Here is a 20,155-nt window from a genome sequence, read left to right as displayed (position 1 = left end):
ATCAGCAGCATAAATAAGACATCCAGTCAATTCATAAAAACAGTAAAGTGCATATTATTTTTTGCAGCATTGAGGGTTGTTATTGGATAAAAGTTGAGTTTGAGTCTATTTGTCTATTTGTCCTTGTGTTTACTGATCGGTGTGGTTTATTGGGGGGTGCTGATGACCCTCTGGAGCACTTTGCTCTGAGTCGCTCTGCAGCTGATGTACCATCTACACATGTAGTATGTCAGTATACTCTCGATGGAGCCATGATAGAAGGACACCAGCGGTCTTTGTGTGATGTTATTGCTCCTGAGTATTCTCAGGAAGGAACCTCTGCTGGACCTTCTTCAGCAGCTCAGAGGTGTTCACGCTCCAGGATGGACTCTCCTCTATGTGGACTCCCAGGAAGTGGAAGTCTGTCACCCTCTCCACACAGTCCCCCAGGCTGATGATCTCCTGTAGTCTATGATGAGTTCTTTGTTGATCAGCAGGTTGTTGGTCCTGCTACATGTTGACAGCTGCTCCACCTCATCCCTGCAGGCAGACCCCCCTACAGGGGTGTAGCAGTCATATGTGTAGAGGGAGTAGAGCAGGGGACTCAGCACACAGACCTGGGGGAAGCCGGAGGTTTTTCTGGACTGAGGTTTAGGACCGTGGGTGTGTAGTGGCCCACTCTGACCCTCTGTCTGTACTGAGGCTTAGGACCGTGGGTGTGTGGTGGCCCACTCTGATCCTCTGGACTGAGGCTTAGGACCGTGGGTGTGTAGTGGCCCACTCTGACCCTCTGGACTGAGGCTTAGGGCCGTGGGTGTGTGGTGGCCCACTCTGATCCTCTGGACTGAGGCTTAGGACCGTGGGTGTGTAGTGGCCCACTCTGACCCTCTGGACTGAGGCTTAGGACCGTGGGTGTGTAGTGGCCCACTCTGACCCTCTGTACTGAGGCTTAGGGCCGTGGGTGTGTGGTGGCCCACTCTGACCCTCTGTCTGTACTGAGGCTTAGGACCGTGGGTGTGTGGTGGCCCACTCTGACCCTCTGTCTGTACTGAGGCTTAGGGCCGTGGGTGTGTGGTGGCCCACTCTGACCCTCTGGACTGAGGCTTAGGACCGTGGGTGTGTAGTGGCCCACTCTGACCCTCTGGACTGAGGTTTAGGACCGTGGGTGTGTAGTGGCCCACTCTGACCCTCTGTACTGAGGCTTAGGGCCGTGGGTGTGTAGTGGCCCACTCTGACCCTCTGTACTGAGGCTTAGGACCGTGGGTGTGTAGTGGCCCACTCTGACCCTCTGTCTGTACTGAGGTTTAGGACCGTGGGTGTGTGGTGGCCCACTCTGACCCTCTGTACTGAGGCTTAGGACCGTGGGTGTGTAGTGGCCCACTCTGACCCTCTGTACTGAGGCTTAGGACCGTGGGTGTGTAGTGGCCCACTCTGACCCTCTGGACTGAGGCTTAGGGCCGTGGGTTTGTGGTGGCCCACTCTGACCCTCTGTACTGAGGCTTAGGGCCGTGGGTGTGTGGTGGCCCACTCTGACCCTCTGTCTGTACTGAGGCTTAGGGCCGTGGGTGTGTGGTGGCCCACTCTGACCCTCTGGACTGAGGCTTAGGACCGTGGGTGTGTGGTGGCCCACTCTGACCCTCTGGACTGAGGCTTAGGGCCGTGGGTGTGTGGTGGCCCACTCTGACCCTCTGTACTGAGGCTTAGGGCCGTGGGTGTGTGGTGGCCCACTCTGACCCTCTGTACTGAGGCTTAGGGCCGTGGGTGTGTGGTGGCCCACTCTGACCCTCTGGACTGAGGCTTAGGACCGTGGGTGTGTGGTGGCCCACTCTGACCCTCTGTACTGAGGCTTAGGGCCGTGGGTGTGTGGTGGCCCACTCTGACCCTCTGGACTGAGGCTTAGGACCGTGGGTGTGTGGTGGCCCACTCTGACCCTCTGTACTGAGGCTTAGGGCCGTGGGTGTGTAGTGGCCCACTCTGACCCTCTGTACTGAGGCTTAGGACCGTGGGTGTGTGGTGGCCCACTCTGACCCTCTGTACTGAGGCTTAGGACCGTGGGTGTGTGGTGGCCCACTCTGACCCTCTGTCTGTACTGAGGCTTAGGGCCGTGGGTGTGTGGTGGCCCACTCTGACCCTCTGTACTGAGGCTTAGGGCCGTGGGTGTGTGGTGGCCCACTCTGACCCTCTGGACTGAGGCTTAGGACCGTGGGTGTGTGGTGGCCCACTCTGACCCTCTGGACTGAGGCTTAGGGCCGTGGGTGTGTGGTGGCCCACTCTGACCCTCTGGACTGAGGCTTAGGACCGTGGGTGTGTGGTGGCCCACTCTGACCCTCTGGACTGAGGCTTAGGGCCGTGGGTGTGTGGTGGCCCACTCTGACCCTCTGTACTGAGGCTTAGGGCCGTGGGTGTGTGGTGGCCCACTCTGACCCTCTGGACTGAGGCTTAGGGCCGTGGGTGTGTGGTGGCCCACTCTGACCCTCTGGACTGAGGCTTAGGGCCGTGGGTGTGTAGTGGCCCACTCTGACCCTCTGTACTGAGGCTTAGGGCCGTGGGTGTGTGGTGGCCCACTCTGACCCTCTGTACTGAGGCTTAGGACCGTGGGTGTGTGGTGGCCCACTCTGACCCTCTGGACTGAGGCTTAGGACCGTGGGTGTGTAGTGGCCCACTCTGACCCTCTGTACTGAGGCTTAGGGCCGTGGGTGTGTGGTGGCCCACTCTGACCCTCTGGACTGAGGCTTAGGACCGTGGGTGTGTGGTGGCCCACTCTGACCCTCTGGACTGAGGCTTAGGACCGTGGGTGTGTGGCGGCCCACTCTGACCCTCTGTCTGGACTGAGGCTTAGGACCGTGGGTGTGTGGTGGCCCACTCTGACCCTCTGTCTGTACTGAGGCTTAGGACCGTGGGTGTGTGGCGGCCCACTCTGACCCTCTGGACTGAGGCTTAGGACCGTGGGTGTGTGGTGGCCCACTCTGACCCTCTGGACTGAGGCTTAGGACCGTGGGTGTGTGGTGGCCCACTCTGACCCTCTGGACTGAGGCTTAGGACCGTGGGTGTGTGGTGGCCCACTCTGACCCTCTGGACTGAGGCTTAGGACCGTGGGTGTGTGGTGGCCCACTCTGACCCTGCGATCGGAGAGGAAGCTGTTGATCCACATGCAGGTTTTTTGTGGGAGCCCCAGGTCCCCCAGTTTTGCCACTAGCTGGTGAGGGAGGATGGTGTTGAATACTGAGCTATAATCCACAAAGAGCATCTGCACATAGCTCCCCTGTTGCTCCAGGTGTGATGGTGCAGTATGGATTGCTGTAGCTATGGCGTCCTCTGTGGATCGGTTTGCTCTCAAACTGGTGGGGGTCAAGGCTACAGGGCAGAGCTGCTGTGATTGGGACTGAACAGCTGTGTAGCCTTAAGAAAACCACTAATCAGAGAAGCTAACCGGAAAGAAAGGCTTCAGTTTGCTAGGGAGCAGAAAGACTGGACTCTGGAGCAATGGAAGAAGGTCATGTGGTCTGATGAGTCCAGATTTACCCTGTTCCAGAGTGATGGGGGCATCAGGGTAAGAAGAGAGGCAGATGAAGTGATGCACCCATCATGAATGTGTCCTGTAATCAAAGCTAAAGGCGGTCCAATCAAACATCACAGTGTGGGACCTTTGGTTTTTGTCTGGGCAGTGTATGTTCATGATGATTTTTAGTTGTTGTTGGACGGACAGGAGGACAGTCTCTGGGCCCTGAGTCAAGTTTGTTGTTTTGTTATTTAAAGACTCCTCGAAGTCTTTTTTCTGTCCATCAAACATAAACTAGAAACTGAACTTTGACTCATTCCAGTTTTTCACATCTTCTTTCACTGAAACATCAGCACAAAGATCTGGGACTCGTTCATGCTGCACTCACACTTCTCTTTTCACTGTCAACAAGTTAAAGGAAACATGTCCCACTGAGAGACAGACACAGACGAGACGTGTGAAGAGACGTTGAGTGAGCTCACTCTGTCTCTGTCTTTCTTTCTGTCTTTCTTTCTTTCTTTTTGTCTTTCTGTTTGTCTTTTTGTCTTTCTAACTGTTTCCGTCTGCCTTTTTGTCTTTCTGTCTTTCTGTCTGTCTTGCTTACTGTCTTTTTGTCTTTCTGTTTGTCTTTCTGTTTCTGTCTTTCTTTCTAACTGTTTCTGTCTTTCTTTTTGTATTTTGTATTTACTGTGTTTTTGTCTTTTTGTCTTTCTTTCTTTCTTCATGTCTTACTGTCTTTCTGTCTTTCTTTTTGTCTCTCTATATTTCTTTCTGTCTTTCTGTCTTTCTGTCTGTCTTGCTTACTGTCTTTTTGTCTTTCTGTCTTTTTGTCTGTCTTGCTTACTGTCTTGCTGTCTTTCTTTCTGTCTTTCTGTCTTTTTGTCTGTCTTGCTTACTGTCTTGCTGTCTTTCTTTCTGTCTTTCTGTCTTTCTGTCTTTCTGTCTTTCTGTCTGTCTTGCTTACTGTCTTTTTGTCTTTCTGTCTGTCTTTCTTACTGTCTTTTTGTCTTTCTTTCTTCCTGTCTTTCTGTCTTTCTTTGTCTCTCTCACCCTCAGACTTCCTCCTAACAAATATCTTTAACACCTCGGTCAGAGCAAAGTTGATGATGATTAAAAATACGTTTTGACTGATTCCTCATTTCAGCTTCTGAAACTTGGTAGTTTTCATGGTTGACATTTAATCCTGAATAAAACTGGACTCTGGACTCTGGTCTCTGTCGGGATCTGGTCCTGGTGGACTCCTCTGGTTTCTAGAGTTTCTAGAGTTTGTGGAGTTTGTGGAGTTTTTGGACGTCTGCAGCTGTGAGAGCGCAGAGATAACCATCAGCTGGTGGTGACTGCTGATGCAGAACTGTTGGGGTTAACACCTCTCGCTGGGTTTGGCCTGAATCAGACCAGTCAGGACGACCAGAATAGAAAATTCTCGAGCGACTCTGTGATTCTCAGAAACAAGGAGGAACTCTACGATCAGCTCAGATCAGCAGAACAGATCAGCAGAACAGATCAGTGACTGGGTTCAGATCCATGGATTCATTCTGGGTCACTGCTCCTGCTTCATAGGTTCACTCCACCTCCAGAGACCATGTCATGAGATGAAGACATGTCAGAGGACACGTAGGGGACATGTCAGAGTCCTGTGGATTCATCAGGTCTCAACGCTGACACCTGGTGTTCACAGACCAGAACTACTTCAATCCTGAGCAGCACACTGTGTTCTTTAAAGACGATCAGATCATCTGAGGTTGGAGGGTTTCCTCTGGACTCCTGTCTTCCTGTCCTATTCCTTCCTTTCTCTCTGGACGCAGGAGACAGAAATACATAGAGGACATAATTAGTCTGATGTGGATTCTGGTCACTATCCATCTCTCCATCCACTTCACCTCCTTCACTCCCTCCTTTATCCTCCCTCCTCTAACCAACTTTCCTCTCCCTCCGTTTGCTGCAATCCCTCCTCCTCTCCAACATCACGCTATCCCCTCCTATCCCAATCCGGCACACCCTCCCTCCCTCCCTTCCTCCCTCCCTCCCTCCCTCCTTCTCCCTCCCTCCCTCCCTCTCCCTCCTTCTCCCCTTCATCTCACCTCCAGCTTGCCAGAGCACCCTCCTCCTCCTTCTCCTCTTCTTGGATCCCATATCCTCCCTGCTCCAGTCCACTCTCCTTCTCTCTTGCCCCCTTTTACCCCTCTCTCTCTCTCTCTCTCTCTCTCTCTCTCTCTCTCTCTCTCTCTCTCCCTCTGTCCTCTACTTCTCTTCAGTCTCTTCTTCACCGGACGACCAGAACACACAAGGTAAGAGTCAGACTGTTTCACTTTATCTGCATCAGCTGCTGCTTTAACGGGACGCAGACGGGACGATGGACAGAGACAGAGAGAGACAGACAGAGACTGAGACAGAGAGACAGAGAGACAGAGAGAGACAGAGAGACAGAGACAGACAGAGACTGAGACAGAGAGACAGAGACAGAGACAGAGCCAGAGAGAGACAAACAGAGACTGAGACAGAGAGACAGAGACAGAGAGAGACAGAGAGAGACAGAGACAGAGACTAAGACAGAGAGACAGAGAGACAGAGAGAGACAGAGGCAGAGAGACAGGGACAGACATAGGACAGGGACAGGGGGACTGATAGAGCTGTTCTTTAGTAAATCTGACATCAGGACAGAGTGAAGCTGATGAAGATGATGAAGCTGAAGCTGATGAAGATGATGAAGATGATGAAGCTGAAGCTGATGAAGATGATGAAGATGATGAAGCTGATGAAGATGATGAAGCTGAAGCTGATGAAGATGATGAAGATGATGAAGCTGAAGCTGATGAAGATGATGAAGATGATGAAGATGATGAAGCTGAAGCTGATGAAGATGATGAAGATGATGAAGCTGAAGCTGATGAAGATGATGAAGATGATGAAGATGAAGCTGATGAAGATGATGAAGATGATGAAGCTGATGAAGCTGATGAAGATGATGAAGATGAAGATGATGAAGATGATGAAGCTGATGAAGCTGCAGCATCAGAATGTTGAGAGACGTCTTCGTCCCGTCAGAGAAAAGACATTTAAACCTGAGGAGAATCTGAACTCATTCACAAACTGGAGACGGACGATCTGATTGGTTCCCTCAGAGCTCTGTGTGTGTGTGTGTGTGTGTGTGTGTGTGTGTGTGTGTGGAGATAAGGAGAGAACATTAGAGAAGAGGCTTGAATGAAACTGCAGGATGTGTTGTAGTACATTAGTACTACACACTACTACACACCAGTATTACACACCAGTATTACACACCAGTATTACACACCACTACTACACACTACTACACACCAGTATTACACACCAGTACTACACACTACTACACACCAGTATTACACACCAGTATTACACACCAGTACTACACACCAGTATTACACACCAGTACTACACACCAGTATTACACACCAGTACTACACACCAGTATTACACACCACTACTACACACTACTACACACCAGTACTACACACCAGTATTACACACCAGTACTACACACCAGTATTACACACCAGTATTACACACCACTACTACACACCAGTACTACACACTAGTACACTACAATACACAATAACACACTAGTACACAATGCAGCAGAGACAGAAACTAAAACACACGTTGACTCAGACAGACAGATGTGGACACAGACAGACACATGTGGACTCAGACAGACAGATGTGGACACAGACAGACACATGAGGACACAGACAGACAGATGTGGACACAGACAGACACATGTGGACACAGACAGGACTCAGACAGACACATGTGGACTCAGACAGACACATGTGGACTCAGACGGACACACGTGGACACAGACAGACAGATCTGGACACAGACAGACACATGTGGACACAGACAGACACATGTGGACACAGACAGACACATGTGGACACAGACAGACAGATGTGGACACAGACGGACACACGTGGACACAGACAGACACATGTGGACACAGACAGACACATGTGGACACAGACAGACAGATGTGGACACAGACAGACACATGAGGACACAGACAGAAACACGTGGACACAGACAGACACATGTGGACTCAGACAGACACATGTGGACTCAGACAGACACATGTGGACACAGACAGACAGATCTGGACTCAGACAGACACATGTGGACACAGACAGACATGTGGTAGAGGGACGGTGGAGGTCCACATGTGTGAAACATCTGTGTTCATCCAGATGCTCACCTGTGGAACAGGTGCAGGTCACATGACCTTCCCTCACTAACCAGGACTTTGATTGACAGATTGACACTGGTGTCTAAGGTCAAGGACAGGTCAAGGACAGGTCAAGGACAGATGTTTCAGTGTCAACATGATGTTCTGACTGGTACCTGGATTAAGTCCTCCATGTCCTCCATGTCCTCCATGTCCTCCATGTCCTCCGTGTCCTCTCTGGTTGATCTCTGCTATTCATGTGGAAGCCATTCATCGAGATTCATTTTGGTTTGTCCAGAAGTCCTGATGGGACATATCCCCCCTGATGGGACATGTCTCCCTTCCTCATAGGACATGTCCCCCACCTGATAGGACATGACTCCGCCCAACAGGACACCCAGAGGTTGTGTATTTGTCTATTCTTTAGAGGACAAGGAGTTGCTGCTAACTGTAGACGGTCTCAGAGGTCAGAGGTCAGAGGTCAGCCTGTTTCCAATTAGAAAAGATGTGACCTCTTAATTGAGATGATGAACGAAGACACAGACACAGCTGAGGTCCTATTTAATTAAAGTCAGTCTGTGGAGAATAAAATTAATTTAGATTAAACTGTTTCCTCCATCGGGGTCAGAGATCAAACGTCTACTGGGTCAGAATGAATCATGACGTTACAACATCTCTGGGTTCCTTTGGTTCTTGTTCCTAGAAGAAACAATGAGAAGATCATCATCAACATCATCACTCTGTCATCACTCTGTAATCACTCTGTCATCACTCTATAATCACTCTGTCATCACTCTATAATCACTCTGTCATCACACGGTCACCACTCTGTCATCACTCTGTCACCACTCTGTCATCACTCTATAATCACTCTGTCACCACTCTGTCACCACTCTGTCATCACTCTGTCATCACTCTATAATCACTCTGTCACCACTCTACAATCACTCTGTCATCACTCTATAATCACTCTGTCATCACTCTGTCATCACTCTATCATCACTCTGCCAACACTCTATAATCACTCTGTCATCACTCTATAATCACTCTGTCATCACTCTGTCATCACTCTATAATCACTCTGTCATCACTCTATAATCACTCTGTCATCACTCTGCCATCACTCTGTCATCACACTGTCATCACTCTGTCATCACTCTATAATCACTCTGTCATCACTCTATAATCACTCTGTCATCACTCTGCCATCACTCTGTCATCACACTGTCATCACTCTGTCATCACTCTATAATCACTCTGTCATCACTCTATAATCACTCTGTCATCACTCTGCCATCACTCTGTCATCACACTGTCATCACTCTGTCACCACTCTATAATCACTCTGTCATCACTCTATAATCACTCTGTCATCACTCTGTCATCACTCTGTCATCACTCTATAATCACTCTGTCATCACTCTATAATCACTCTGTCATCTCTCTATAATCACTCTGTCATCACTCTGCCATCACTCTATAATCACTCTGTCATCACTCTATAATCACTCTGTCATCACTCTATAATCACTCTGTCATCACTCTATAATCACTCTGTCATCTCTCTATAATCACTCTGTCATCACTCTGTCATCACTCTATAATCACTCTGTCATCACTCTATAATCACTCTGTCATCACTCTGTCATCACTCTATAATCACTCTGTCATCACTCTATAATCACTCTGTCACCACTCTACAATCACTCTGTCATCACTCTATAATCACTCTGTCATCACTCTGTCATCACTCTATAATCACTCTGTCATCACTCTATAATCACTCTGTCATCACTCTGTCATCACTCTTTCACCACTCTATAATCACTCCGTCATCACTCTGTCATCACTCTATAATCACTCTGTCATCTCTCTGTCACCACTCTGTCACCACTCTATAATCACTCTGTCATCACTCTATAATCACTCTGTCATCACTCTGTCACCACTCTGTCACCACTCTGTCATCACTCTATAATCACTCTGTCATCACTCTGTCATCACTCTATAATCACTCTGTCATCACTCTATAATCACTCTGTCATCACTCTATAATCACTCTGTCATCACTCTGTCATCACTCTGTCATCACTCTGTCATCACTCTATAATCACTCTGTCATCACTCTATAATCACTCTGTCATCTCTCTATAATCACTCTGTCATCACTCTGTCATCACTCTGTCATCACTCTATAATCACTCTGTCATCACTCTATAATCACTCTGTCATCACTCTGTCATCACTCTATAATCACTCTGTCATCACTCTATAATCACTCTGTCACCACTCTACAATCACTCTGTCATCACTCTATAATCACTCTGTCATCACTCTGTCATCACTCTGTCATCACTCTATAATCACTCTGTCATCACTCTATAATCACTCTGTCATCACTCTGTCATCACTCTTTCACCACTCTATAATCACTCCATCATCACTCTGTCATCACTCTATAATCACTCTGTCATCTCTCTGTCACCACTCTGTCACCACTCTATAATCACTCTGTCATCACTCTATAATCACTCTGTCATCACTCTGTCACCACTCTGTCACCACTCTGTCATCACTCTATAATCACTCTGTCATCACTCTGTCATCACTCTATAATCACTCTGTCATCACTCTATAATCACTCTATAATCACTCTGCCATCACTCTGCCAACACTCTATAATCAATCTGTCATCACACTATAATCACTCTGTCATCACTCTATAATCACTCTGTCATCACTCTGTCATCACTCTATCATCACTCTGCCAACACTCTGTCATCACTCTGTCATCACACTATAATCACTCTGTCATCACTCTGTCATCACTCTATAATCACTCTGTCACCACTCTACAATCACTCTGTCATCACTCTATAATCACTCTGTCATCACTCTGTCATCACTCTATAATCACTCTGTCATCACTCTATAATCACTCTGTCATCACTCTATAATCACTCTGTCATCACACGGTCATCACTCTGTCATCACTCTGTCACCACTCTGTCATCACTCTATAATCACTCTGTCACCACTCTGTCACCACTCTGTCATCACTCTGTCATCACTCTATAATCACTCTGTCACCACTCTACAATCACTCTGTCATCACTCTATAATCACTCTGTCATCACTCTGTCATCACTCTATCATCACTCTGCCAACACTCTATAATCACTCTGTCATCACTCTATAATCACTCTGTCATCACTCTGTCATCACTCTATCATCACTCTGCCAACACTCTATAATCACTCTGTCATCACACTATAATTACTCTGTCATCACTCTATAATCACTCTGTCATCACTCTGCCATCACTCTGTCATCACACTGTCATCACTCTGTCATCACTCTATAATCACTCTGTCATCACTCTATAATCACTCTGTCATCACTCTGCCATCACTCTGTCATCACACTGTCATCATTCTGTCATCACTCTATAATCACTCTGTCATCACTCTATAATCACTCTGTCATCACTCTGCCATCACTCTGTCATCACACTGTCATCACTCTGTCACCACTCTATAATCACTCTGTCATCACTCTATAATCACTCTGTCATCACTCTATAATCACTCTATAATCACTCTGTCATCACTCTATAATCACTCTGTCATCTCTCTATAATCACTCTGTCATCACTCTGTCATCACTCTGTCATCACTCTATAATCACTCTGTCATCACTCTATAATCACTCTGTCATCACTCTGTCATCACTCTATAATCACTCTGTCATCACTCTATAATCACTCTGTCACCACTCTACAATCACTCTGTCATCACTCTATAATCACTCTATAATCACTCTGTCATCACTCTATAATCACTCTGTCATCACTCTGTCATCACTCTATAATCACTCTGTCATCACTCTGTCATCACTCTATAATCACTCTGTCACCACTCTACAATCACTCTGTCATCACTCTATAATCACTCTGTCATCACTCTGTCATCACTCTGTCATCACTCTATAATCACTCTGTCATCACTCTATAATCACTCTGTCATCACTCTGTCATCACTCTTTCACCACTCTATAATCACTCCGTCATCACTCTGTCATCACTCTATAATCACTCTGTCATCTCTCTGTCATCACTCTGTCACCACTCTATAATCACTCTGTCATCACTCTATAATCACTCTGTCATCACTCTGTCACCACTCTGTCACCACTCTGTCATCACTCTATAATCACTCTGTCATCACTCTGTCATCACTCTATAATCACTCTGTCATCACTCTATAATCACTCTATAATCACTCTGCCATCACTCTGCCAACACTATATAATCAATCTGTCATCACACTATAATCACTCTGTCATCACTCTATAATCACTCTGTCATCACTCTGTCATCACTCTATCATCACTCTGCCAACACTCTGTCATCACTCTGTCATCACACTATAATCACTCTGTCATCACTCTATAATCACTCTATAATCACTCTGTCATCACTCTGTCATCACTCTATAATCACTCTGCCATCACTCTATAATCACTCTGTCATCACTCTATAATCACTCTGTCATCACTCTGTCATCACTCTGTCATCACTCTATAATCACTCTGTCATCACTCTGTCATCACTCTGTAATCACTCTGTCATCACTCTATAATCACTCTGTCATCACTCTATAATCACTCTATAATCACTCTGTCATCACTCTGTCATCACTCTATCATCACTCTATAATCACTCTGTCATCACTCTGTCACCACTCTAAAATCACTCTGTCATCTCTCTGTCATCACTCTGTCACCACTCTATAATCACTCTGTCATCACTCTATCACCACTCTGTCATAACTCTGTCATCACTCTATAATCACTCTGTCATCACTCTGTCATCACTCTTACACCACTCTATAATCACTCCGTCATCACTCTGTCATCACTCTATAATCACTCTGTCATCTCTCTGTCATCACTCTGTCACCACTCTATAATCACTCTGTCATCACTCTATAATCACTCTGTCATAACTCTATAATCACTCTGTCATCACTCTATAATCACTCTGTCACCACTCTGTCACCACTCTGTCACCACTCTGTCATCACTCTATAATCACTCTGTCATCACTCTATAATCACTCTGTCACCACTCTGTCACCACTCTGTCATAACTCTATAATCACTCTGTCATCACTCTATAATCACTCTGTCACCACTCTGTCACCACTCTGTCATCTCTCTATCATCACTCTGTCATCACTCTGTCATCACTCTATCATCACTCTGCCAACACTCTATAATCACTCTGTCATCACACTATAATCACTCTGTCATCACTCTGTCACCACTCTGTCACCACTCTGTCATCACTCTATAATCACTCTGTCATCACTCTATAATCACTCTGTCACCACTCTGTCACCACTCTGTCATAACTCTATAATCACTCTGTCATCACTCTATAATCACTCTGTCACCACTCTGTCACCACTCTGTCATCTCTCTATCATCACTCTGTCATCACTCTGTCATCACTCTGTCATCACTCTGCCAACACTCTATAATCACTCTGTCATCACACTATAATCACTCTGTCATCACTCTGTCATCACTCTATAATCACTCTGTCACCACTCTATAATCACTCTATAATCACTCTGTCATCACTCTGTCATCACTCTATCATCACTCTGCCAACACTCTATAATTACTCTGTCATCACACTATAATCACTCTGTCATCACTCTGTCATCACTCTATAATCACTCTGCCATCACTCTGTCAACACACTGTCATCACTCTGTCATCACTCTATAATCACTCTGTCATCACTCTATAATCACTCTGTCATCACTCTGTCATCACTCTGTCATCACTCTATAATCACTCTGTCATCACTCTATAATCAATCTGTCATCACTCTGTCATCACTCTATAATCACTCTGTCATCACTCTATAATCACTCTATAATCACTCTGCCATCACTCTGCCAACACTCTATAATCAATCTGTCATCACACTATAATCACTCTGTCATCACTCTATAATCACTCTGTCATCACTCTGTCATCACTCTATCATCACTCTGCCAACACTCTATAATCACTCTGTCATCACACTATAATCACTCTGTCATCACTCTATAATCACTCTGTCATCACTCTGCCATCACTCTGTCATCACACTGTCATCACTCTGTCATCACTCTATAATCACTCTGTCATCACTCTATAATCACTCTGTCACCACTCTATAATCACTCTGTCATCACTCTGTCATCACTCTATAATCACTCTGTCATCACTCTGTCATCACTCTATCATCACTCTGCCAACACTCTATAATCACTCTGTAATCACACTATAATCACTCTGTCATCACTCTGTCACCACTCTATAATCACTCTGCCATCACTCTGTCATCACACTGTCATCACTCTGTCATCACTCTATAATCACTCTGTCATCACTCTATAATCACTCCGTCATCACTCTGTCATCACTCTATAATCACTCTGTCATCACTCTATAATCACTCTGTCACCACTCTGTCACCACTCTGTCATCACTCTATAATCACTCTGTCATCACTCTATAATCACTCTGTCACCACTCTGTCACCACTCTGTCATAACTCTATAATCACTCTGTCATCACTCTATAATCACTCTGTCACCACTCTGTCACCACTCTGTCATCACTCTATAATCACTCTGTCATCACTCTGTAATCACTCTGTCATCACTCTATAATCACTCTGTCATCACTCTATCATCACTCTGTCATCACTCTGTCATCACTCTGTCACCACTCTATAATCACTCTGTCATCACTCTATAATCATTCTGTCATAACTCTATAATCACTCTGTCACCACTCTGTCACCACTCTGTCATCACTCTATAATCACTCTGTCATCACTCTATCACCACTCTGTCACCACTCTGTCATAACTCTATAATCACTCTATAATCACTCTGTCATCACTCTGTCATCACTCTATCATCACTCTATAATCACTCTGTCATCACTCTGTCACCACTCTAAAATCACTCTGTCATCACTCTGACATCACTCTGTCATCACTCTATAATCACTCTGTCATCACTCTGTCATCACTCTATAATCACTCTGTCATCACTCTGCCATCACTCTATAATCACTCTGTCATCACTCTGTCATCACTCTATAATCACTCTGTCACCACTCTAAAATCACTCTGTCATCACTCTGTCATCACTCTGTCATCACTCTGTAATCACTCTGTCATCACTCTATAATCACTCTGTCACCACTCTAAAATCACTCTATAATCACTCTGTCATCACTCTGTCATCACTCTCTAATCACTCTGTCATCACTCTGTAATCACTCTGTCATCACTCTCTAATCACTCTCTAATAACTCTGTCATCACTCTATCATCACTCTGTCATCACTCTGTCATCACTCTATAATCACTCTATAATCACTCTGTCATCACTCTATAATCACTCTGTCATCACTCTGTAATCACTCTGTCATCACTCTCTAATCACTCTCTAATAACTCTGTCATCACTCTATCATCACTCTCTAATCACTCTGTCACCACTCTATAATCACTTTGTAATCACTCTGTCACCACTCTATCATCACTCTCTAATCACTCTGTCACCACTCTATCATCACTCTCTAATCACTCTGTCATCACTCTGTCACCACACTATAATCACTCTGTCATCACTCTGCCATCACTCTGTCATCACTCTGTCATCACTCTATCATCACTCTATAATCACTCTGTCATCACTCTGCCATCACTCTGTCATCTCTCTGGCTGAGCCTGGAGCTAACGCTATGCTAGCTCAGCAGCAATGCTGAATCACATGTTGTGAAAACTGGACGATGATGAGGATTCAGAAAAGCTGGAGGTTAAAGGAGCTGCAGCAACACGAGAGGACACTGAGCCAAGAGAAGAGAGGGATGAGAACAGAGAGACACAAAAAGAAGAGAAAGGGAGGGAGGGAGAGGGGAAGGACAGCCAAATGAGACAGGGAGTGGATGGATGGAGAGGGGGAGAGATAATGTGGCATTCAGGGACACTTTGTTTCTGCAGAGGATGGAGAGGAGGATGAAAAGATGAAACAGAGGAGGAGAAGGAGAAGAAATGTGTAACTGAAACAGGCCGGGTTTTATAAAGCGTCTTGAGACAGTTTGTTTTGTTATTGACGCCAAATAAATAAAACTGAACTGAACGAGACTCAGTCATCAGGAGGAAAAGACTCAACATTTTTATTCTGCTTCATCCCTCCATCCCTCTCAGGTCAGTGCTGCGTTCAGGGGCTCTCTGGTCAGTGATGCGTTCAGGGGCTCTCTGGTCAGGGCTCTGTTCAGGGACTCTCTGGTCAGTGCTGCGTTCAAGGACTCTCTGGTCAGTGCTGCGTTCGGGGGCTCTCTGGTCAGTGATGCGTTCAGGGGCTCTCTGGTCAGTGCTGCGTTCAGGGACTCCCTGGTCAGTGCTGCGTTCAGGGACTCCCTGGTCAGTGCTGCGTTCAGGGGCTCTGTGGTCAGTGCTGCGTTCAGGGACTCCTCTGCCTGAATCAGACTGTTTTCTGATGCGTGTTCAGTCTGAAACTTAAGGGCTGCTACTTTTATAACGTGGCCTTTACATTAGGAACACGTTCAAGTAACTGAAGCTTTAGAATCTGAGACACGTTCTCCTGCAGCAGCTGATCTTCAAGGTCGAAGGCTTCTCATTTAAGAGCAGGTTTAGGTTTAGTGTAAATGTTTATACAGGTTTATACATACATACTGGACTCAATGCAGAGACCAGCTCTATACACTATATAATAATAATAATAGTAATAATCATAATAATAATAATAATAATAATAATAATGTTCCACTCACCCTCACTGAATCAGTCTTGATTCAGTGAACAGGCTGTTACCGTTCGTCCTCATCATATGGGACTGAAATCATTTCCTGGTCTTTCTATCCTTCCTCCTTCACGTCTTCTCTCTCTCCTCATGTCCTCATCCAAAGATTTACAGCAGCTGTTCACATTAGAATGAAACAAGTCTCCTAGATGTCTCTGAGTCGTCTCTGCTTACCTTGTCTCTTTCTTCTCTGTCTCTCCATCAAACAGCCAAGATGGCGATGAGCAGCATCCTCAACAGTGACAACATCAAGAAAGCTCTGGATGCATTTGCAGGTAAATCACACACAGACCTTCTCAAAGATTTAACACCAAGCAAATAGACGTGACTGAATCAGAATCAGAATCAGAATCAGATTTTCTTTGTTTCCACCTACGTAGGAATTAGTTTTACTGGTTGGGCCAATAAATCAACATGTCATAAAGTTATAGCTCCACCCTGAACTCACAGAGTCCTGATCTCAGGTCCTGTTCAGACCTTCCGTTAACATCAATCCTGGCCAGTCAGATAGCAGCTGTCCAGTGCCTGTTGGCCAAAGACTTACATGATAGCCTCTGTTAGCCTCTGAATCCTGTTAGCTTGAACTTTGCTGCTGCAGGTTGGAATAAAAAAAGAAAAGTGAATGGTTTGAAGCTGTTGATTATATTTCCAGTTGGTTGTAGCAATGTAATCTTGAGCTTCTGGTCAGAGTTTAAATCTGTGTGTTTTCAGGATTCAGGGAGAGTCTATGAGCACAAACCAAATAAAGTGTCAGATATTATGTGTTCGTTAAGTTAGAATGAGACGTTCATATCTCCAGAGATCAGAACGAACCCTAACTTTCATCTTTTTACTCTGACGTATGGTTGGTTCTCCTCCCTTTCATTTGGCTGCAGTCTGCAACATCACCACTAGATGTCACTTAGTCCAACACACAGGTCCTTTAATATTGTGTGTGTGTGTGTGCAGTTGCCGACTCTTTCAACCATAAGAAATTTTTCGAGATGGTGGGTCTGAAGTCTTCATCCTCTGACGATGTGAAGAAGGTCTTCACGTTGCTGGATGCCGACAACAGTGGCTTCATCGAGGAGGAAGAGCTCAAGTGAGACAGACACACTCAGATTAAAGCACAAACACACAATGACACAAACAGAGACGTCCAGAGACACAATCCACGTCTCTTCCTGGTCCAGATTCGTCTTGAAGGGTTTCGCCAAAGACGGCAGAGACCTGACTGACAAAGAAACCAAAGCCTTTTTAAAAGCAGCTGACAAAGACGGAGACGGAAAGATCGGAGTGGAAGGTAAAAGCCAGCCACTCAGAATTCTGAATAAAGTTCAGACGTTACAGATGTTACTGATGTTACAGATGTTACAAACGTTACTGATGTTACAGATGTTACTGATGTCACAGATGTTACAAACGTTACTGATGTTACAGATGTTACTGATGTCACAGATGTTACAAACGTTACTGATGTTACAAACGTTACTGATGTTACAGGTGTTACAGACATACAGATGTCACAGATGTTACAGACGTTACAGACGTTACTGGTGTTACAGATGTTACAAACGTTACTGTTGTTACAGATGTTACTGATGTTACAGATGTAACAGACGTTACAGACGTTACAGACGTACAGATGTAACAGACGTTACAGACGTTACAGACGTACAGATGTAACAGACGTTACAGATGTAACAGACGTTGCAGATTAGTGGTGCAACGGATCATCATTGATCCGTGATCCGTTCGGATCAATATCTTCGGTTCGGCACACACCTGATCCGCGGATTGATTTATGAAAAAAAAAAGTTGTGCGCATGTTCAGTCCACACACAGCGTGGTCATGGCAAGCGGAGGAACGGAGGAGCTTGAACGCCCTGCGTCATTTAAATCCCCTGTATGGGAGCATTTTGGCTCGCTGTCAAATATAATGATGAAGGAAAGAGGTTAGTGGATAAAACCGTGACGGTGTGTAGGCATGTGACAGGAACACATCAAGCATGGCCACGCATTTGAAGCGACATCACCCTGGTGTTTCACTGACAGGAGTGAAAACGAAGGCTGCTCAACAACCGCTTATCACCGCGCCATTTAAGCAGCCCCTTGTTGCACAATCAGACAATTAGCCATCACAAACGCTATCGGTGTGTTTATAGGTGCAGACATTAGGCCATATTCGGTTGTGCAAAACGAGGGCTTTAAACACATGCTGAAAAAGAATTTGAAATTATAAGCTCAGGTATGCTTTGCTTTCTTTCTTTTATTCTTCTTTGATGATGTGGACATAGGCTTTATTTCACTATCCATGTTTCAAGGAAGATGATGAGCATTCTTATGTTGCACTTTAAGTTGTTTTTCATTAATTATGTTAAAAACAAGATATTATGCCTTGTGCACTTTAAGTTGATTTTATATATTTTAATTTAATAATTTAAAAGTGTTAATAAACAAAAAGACAAAACTTATGTTTATTTGTCTTGTCTTTTTTTTTTTTTGCTGATCCGAAAAATTATCCGATCCGTGACTCTGATCCGAGAAACTATCCGAATCGTGAGTTTTTTGATCCGTTGCACCCCTATTACAGATGTTACAAATGTTACAGATGTTACAGATGTAACAGAGGTTACAGATGTTACAGACGTTACAGACGTACAGATGTAACAGACGTTACAGATGTTACAAACGTTACAGACGTTACACACGTTACAGACGTTACAGACGTTACAGATGTTACAAATGTTACAGATGTTACAGATGTTACAAATGTTACAGATGTTACAAATGTTACAGATGTTACTGATGTTACAGACATTACTAATGTTACTGACGTTACAGACGTTACTGACTTTACAGATGTGGCTGATGTTACAGATGTTACTCACGTTACAAATGTTACAGATGTTACTCACGTTACAGATGTTACTGACGTTATAGACGTTACAGACGTATAGATGTAACAGACGTTACAGATGTAACAAACGTTACAGACGTTACACACGTTACAGACGTTACAGACGTACAGATGTTACAGATGTTACTGACGTTATAGACGTACAGATGTTACTAATGTTATAGATGTTTTCTTCATTCACTCTTGGTTCTGACGGTTTCTCTGTTTCTGCTTCTCTTCCAGAATTTACTGCCCTTGTGAAAGAATGAGTTTTCCTTCTCTATCACAGTTAAAGATCAGCTCACAAACTCTCTCTCACCCCTCACCCCCTCACTTCCTCACCCCAAATCCCCTCTCAGCTAACTACTGTAGACCCGATTCCTGCTGCTAACCCCCACCTCTGCAGAGTTCATGTGTTCATTGATCATTTTGATACAAACGGATTAAAACAGCTGCAGGAATAAATGCATGAAGTAGAAATTTAAGAAAACTGTATCAAAGAGAAAGACCTTCCTCTCCTCCTCTCCCTCTCCCTCTCCTCTCTCTTCCTCTGTTTCTTGGTTCATCACCTCATCCATCCCTCCGTCCCTTTCTCCTCTGGTAATGAGCTGTTGAAAGCAACCAAAAGACGACAGAAGCTGTGAAAGAAGAAAATAAAAAGAAAACAACAAAGACACAGAGTCTCAGTCATTTATTAGAGAGAACAG

The 20,155-nt window shown here is 45.2% G+C and overlaps 1 protein-coding gene across 1 annotated transcript in view; it reads left to right on the top strand.

The window, feature by feature from the left end:
* Positions 1-20,155, top strand: part of pvalb6 (parvalbumin 6) — a 24,613-nt gene extending 4,458 nt beyond the window's left edge. Inside the window, exons 2-5 of the mRNA XM_084571030.1 lie at positions 16,780-16,845; positions 17,519-17,651; positions 17,743-17,852; positions 19,692-20,155. Of these exons, the coding sequence (XP_084427156.1) occupies positions 16,785-16,845; positions 17,519-17,651; positions 17,743-17,852; positions 19,692-19,717 (330 nt within the window). The 5' untranslated portion in view covers positions 16,780-16,784 and the 3' untranslated portion in view covers positions 19,718-20,155. The remainder of the gene's footprint in view (positions 1-16,779; positions 16,846-17,518; positions 17,652-17,742; positions 17,853-19,691) is intronic.

The sequence above is a fragment of the Chelon labrosus genome (genome assembly GCF_963514085.1).
Source record: "Chelon labrosus genome assembly, chromosome: 21".
NCBI classification, from domain to species: Eukaryota; Metazoa; Chordata; class Actinopteri; order Mugiliformes; family Mugilidae; genus Chelon; species Chelon labrosus.
Note: the sequence above shows the minus strand (reverse complement) of the source record. Positions and strands in the feature narration are given on the sequence as shown.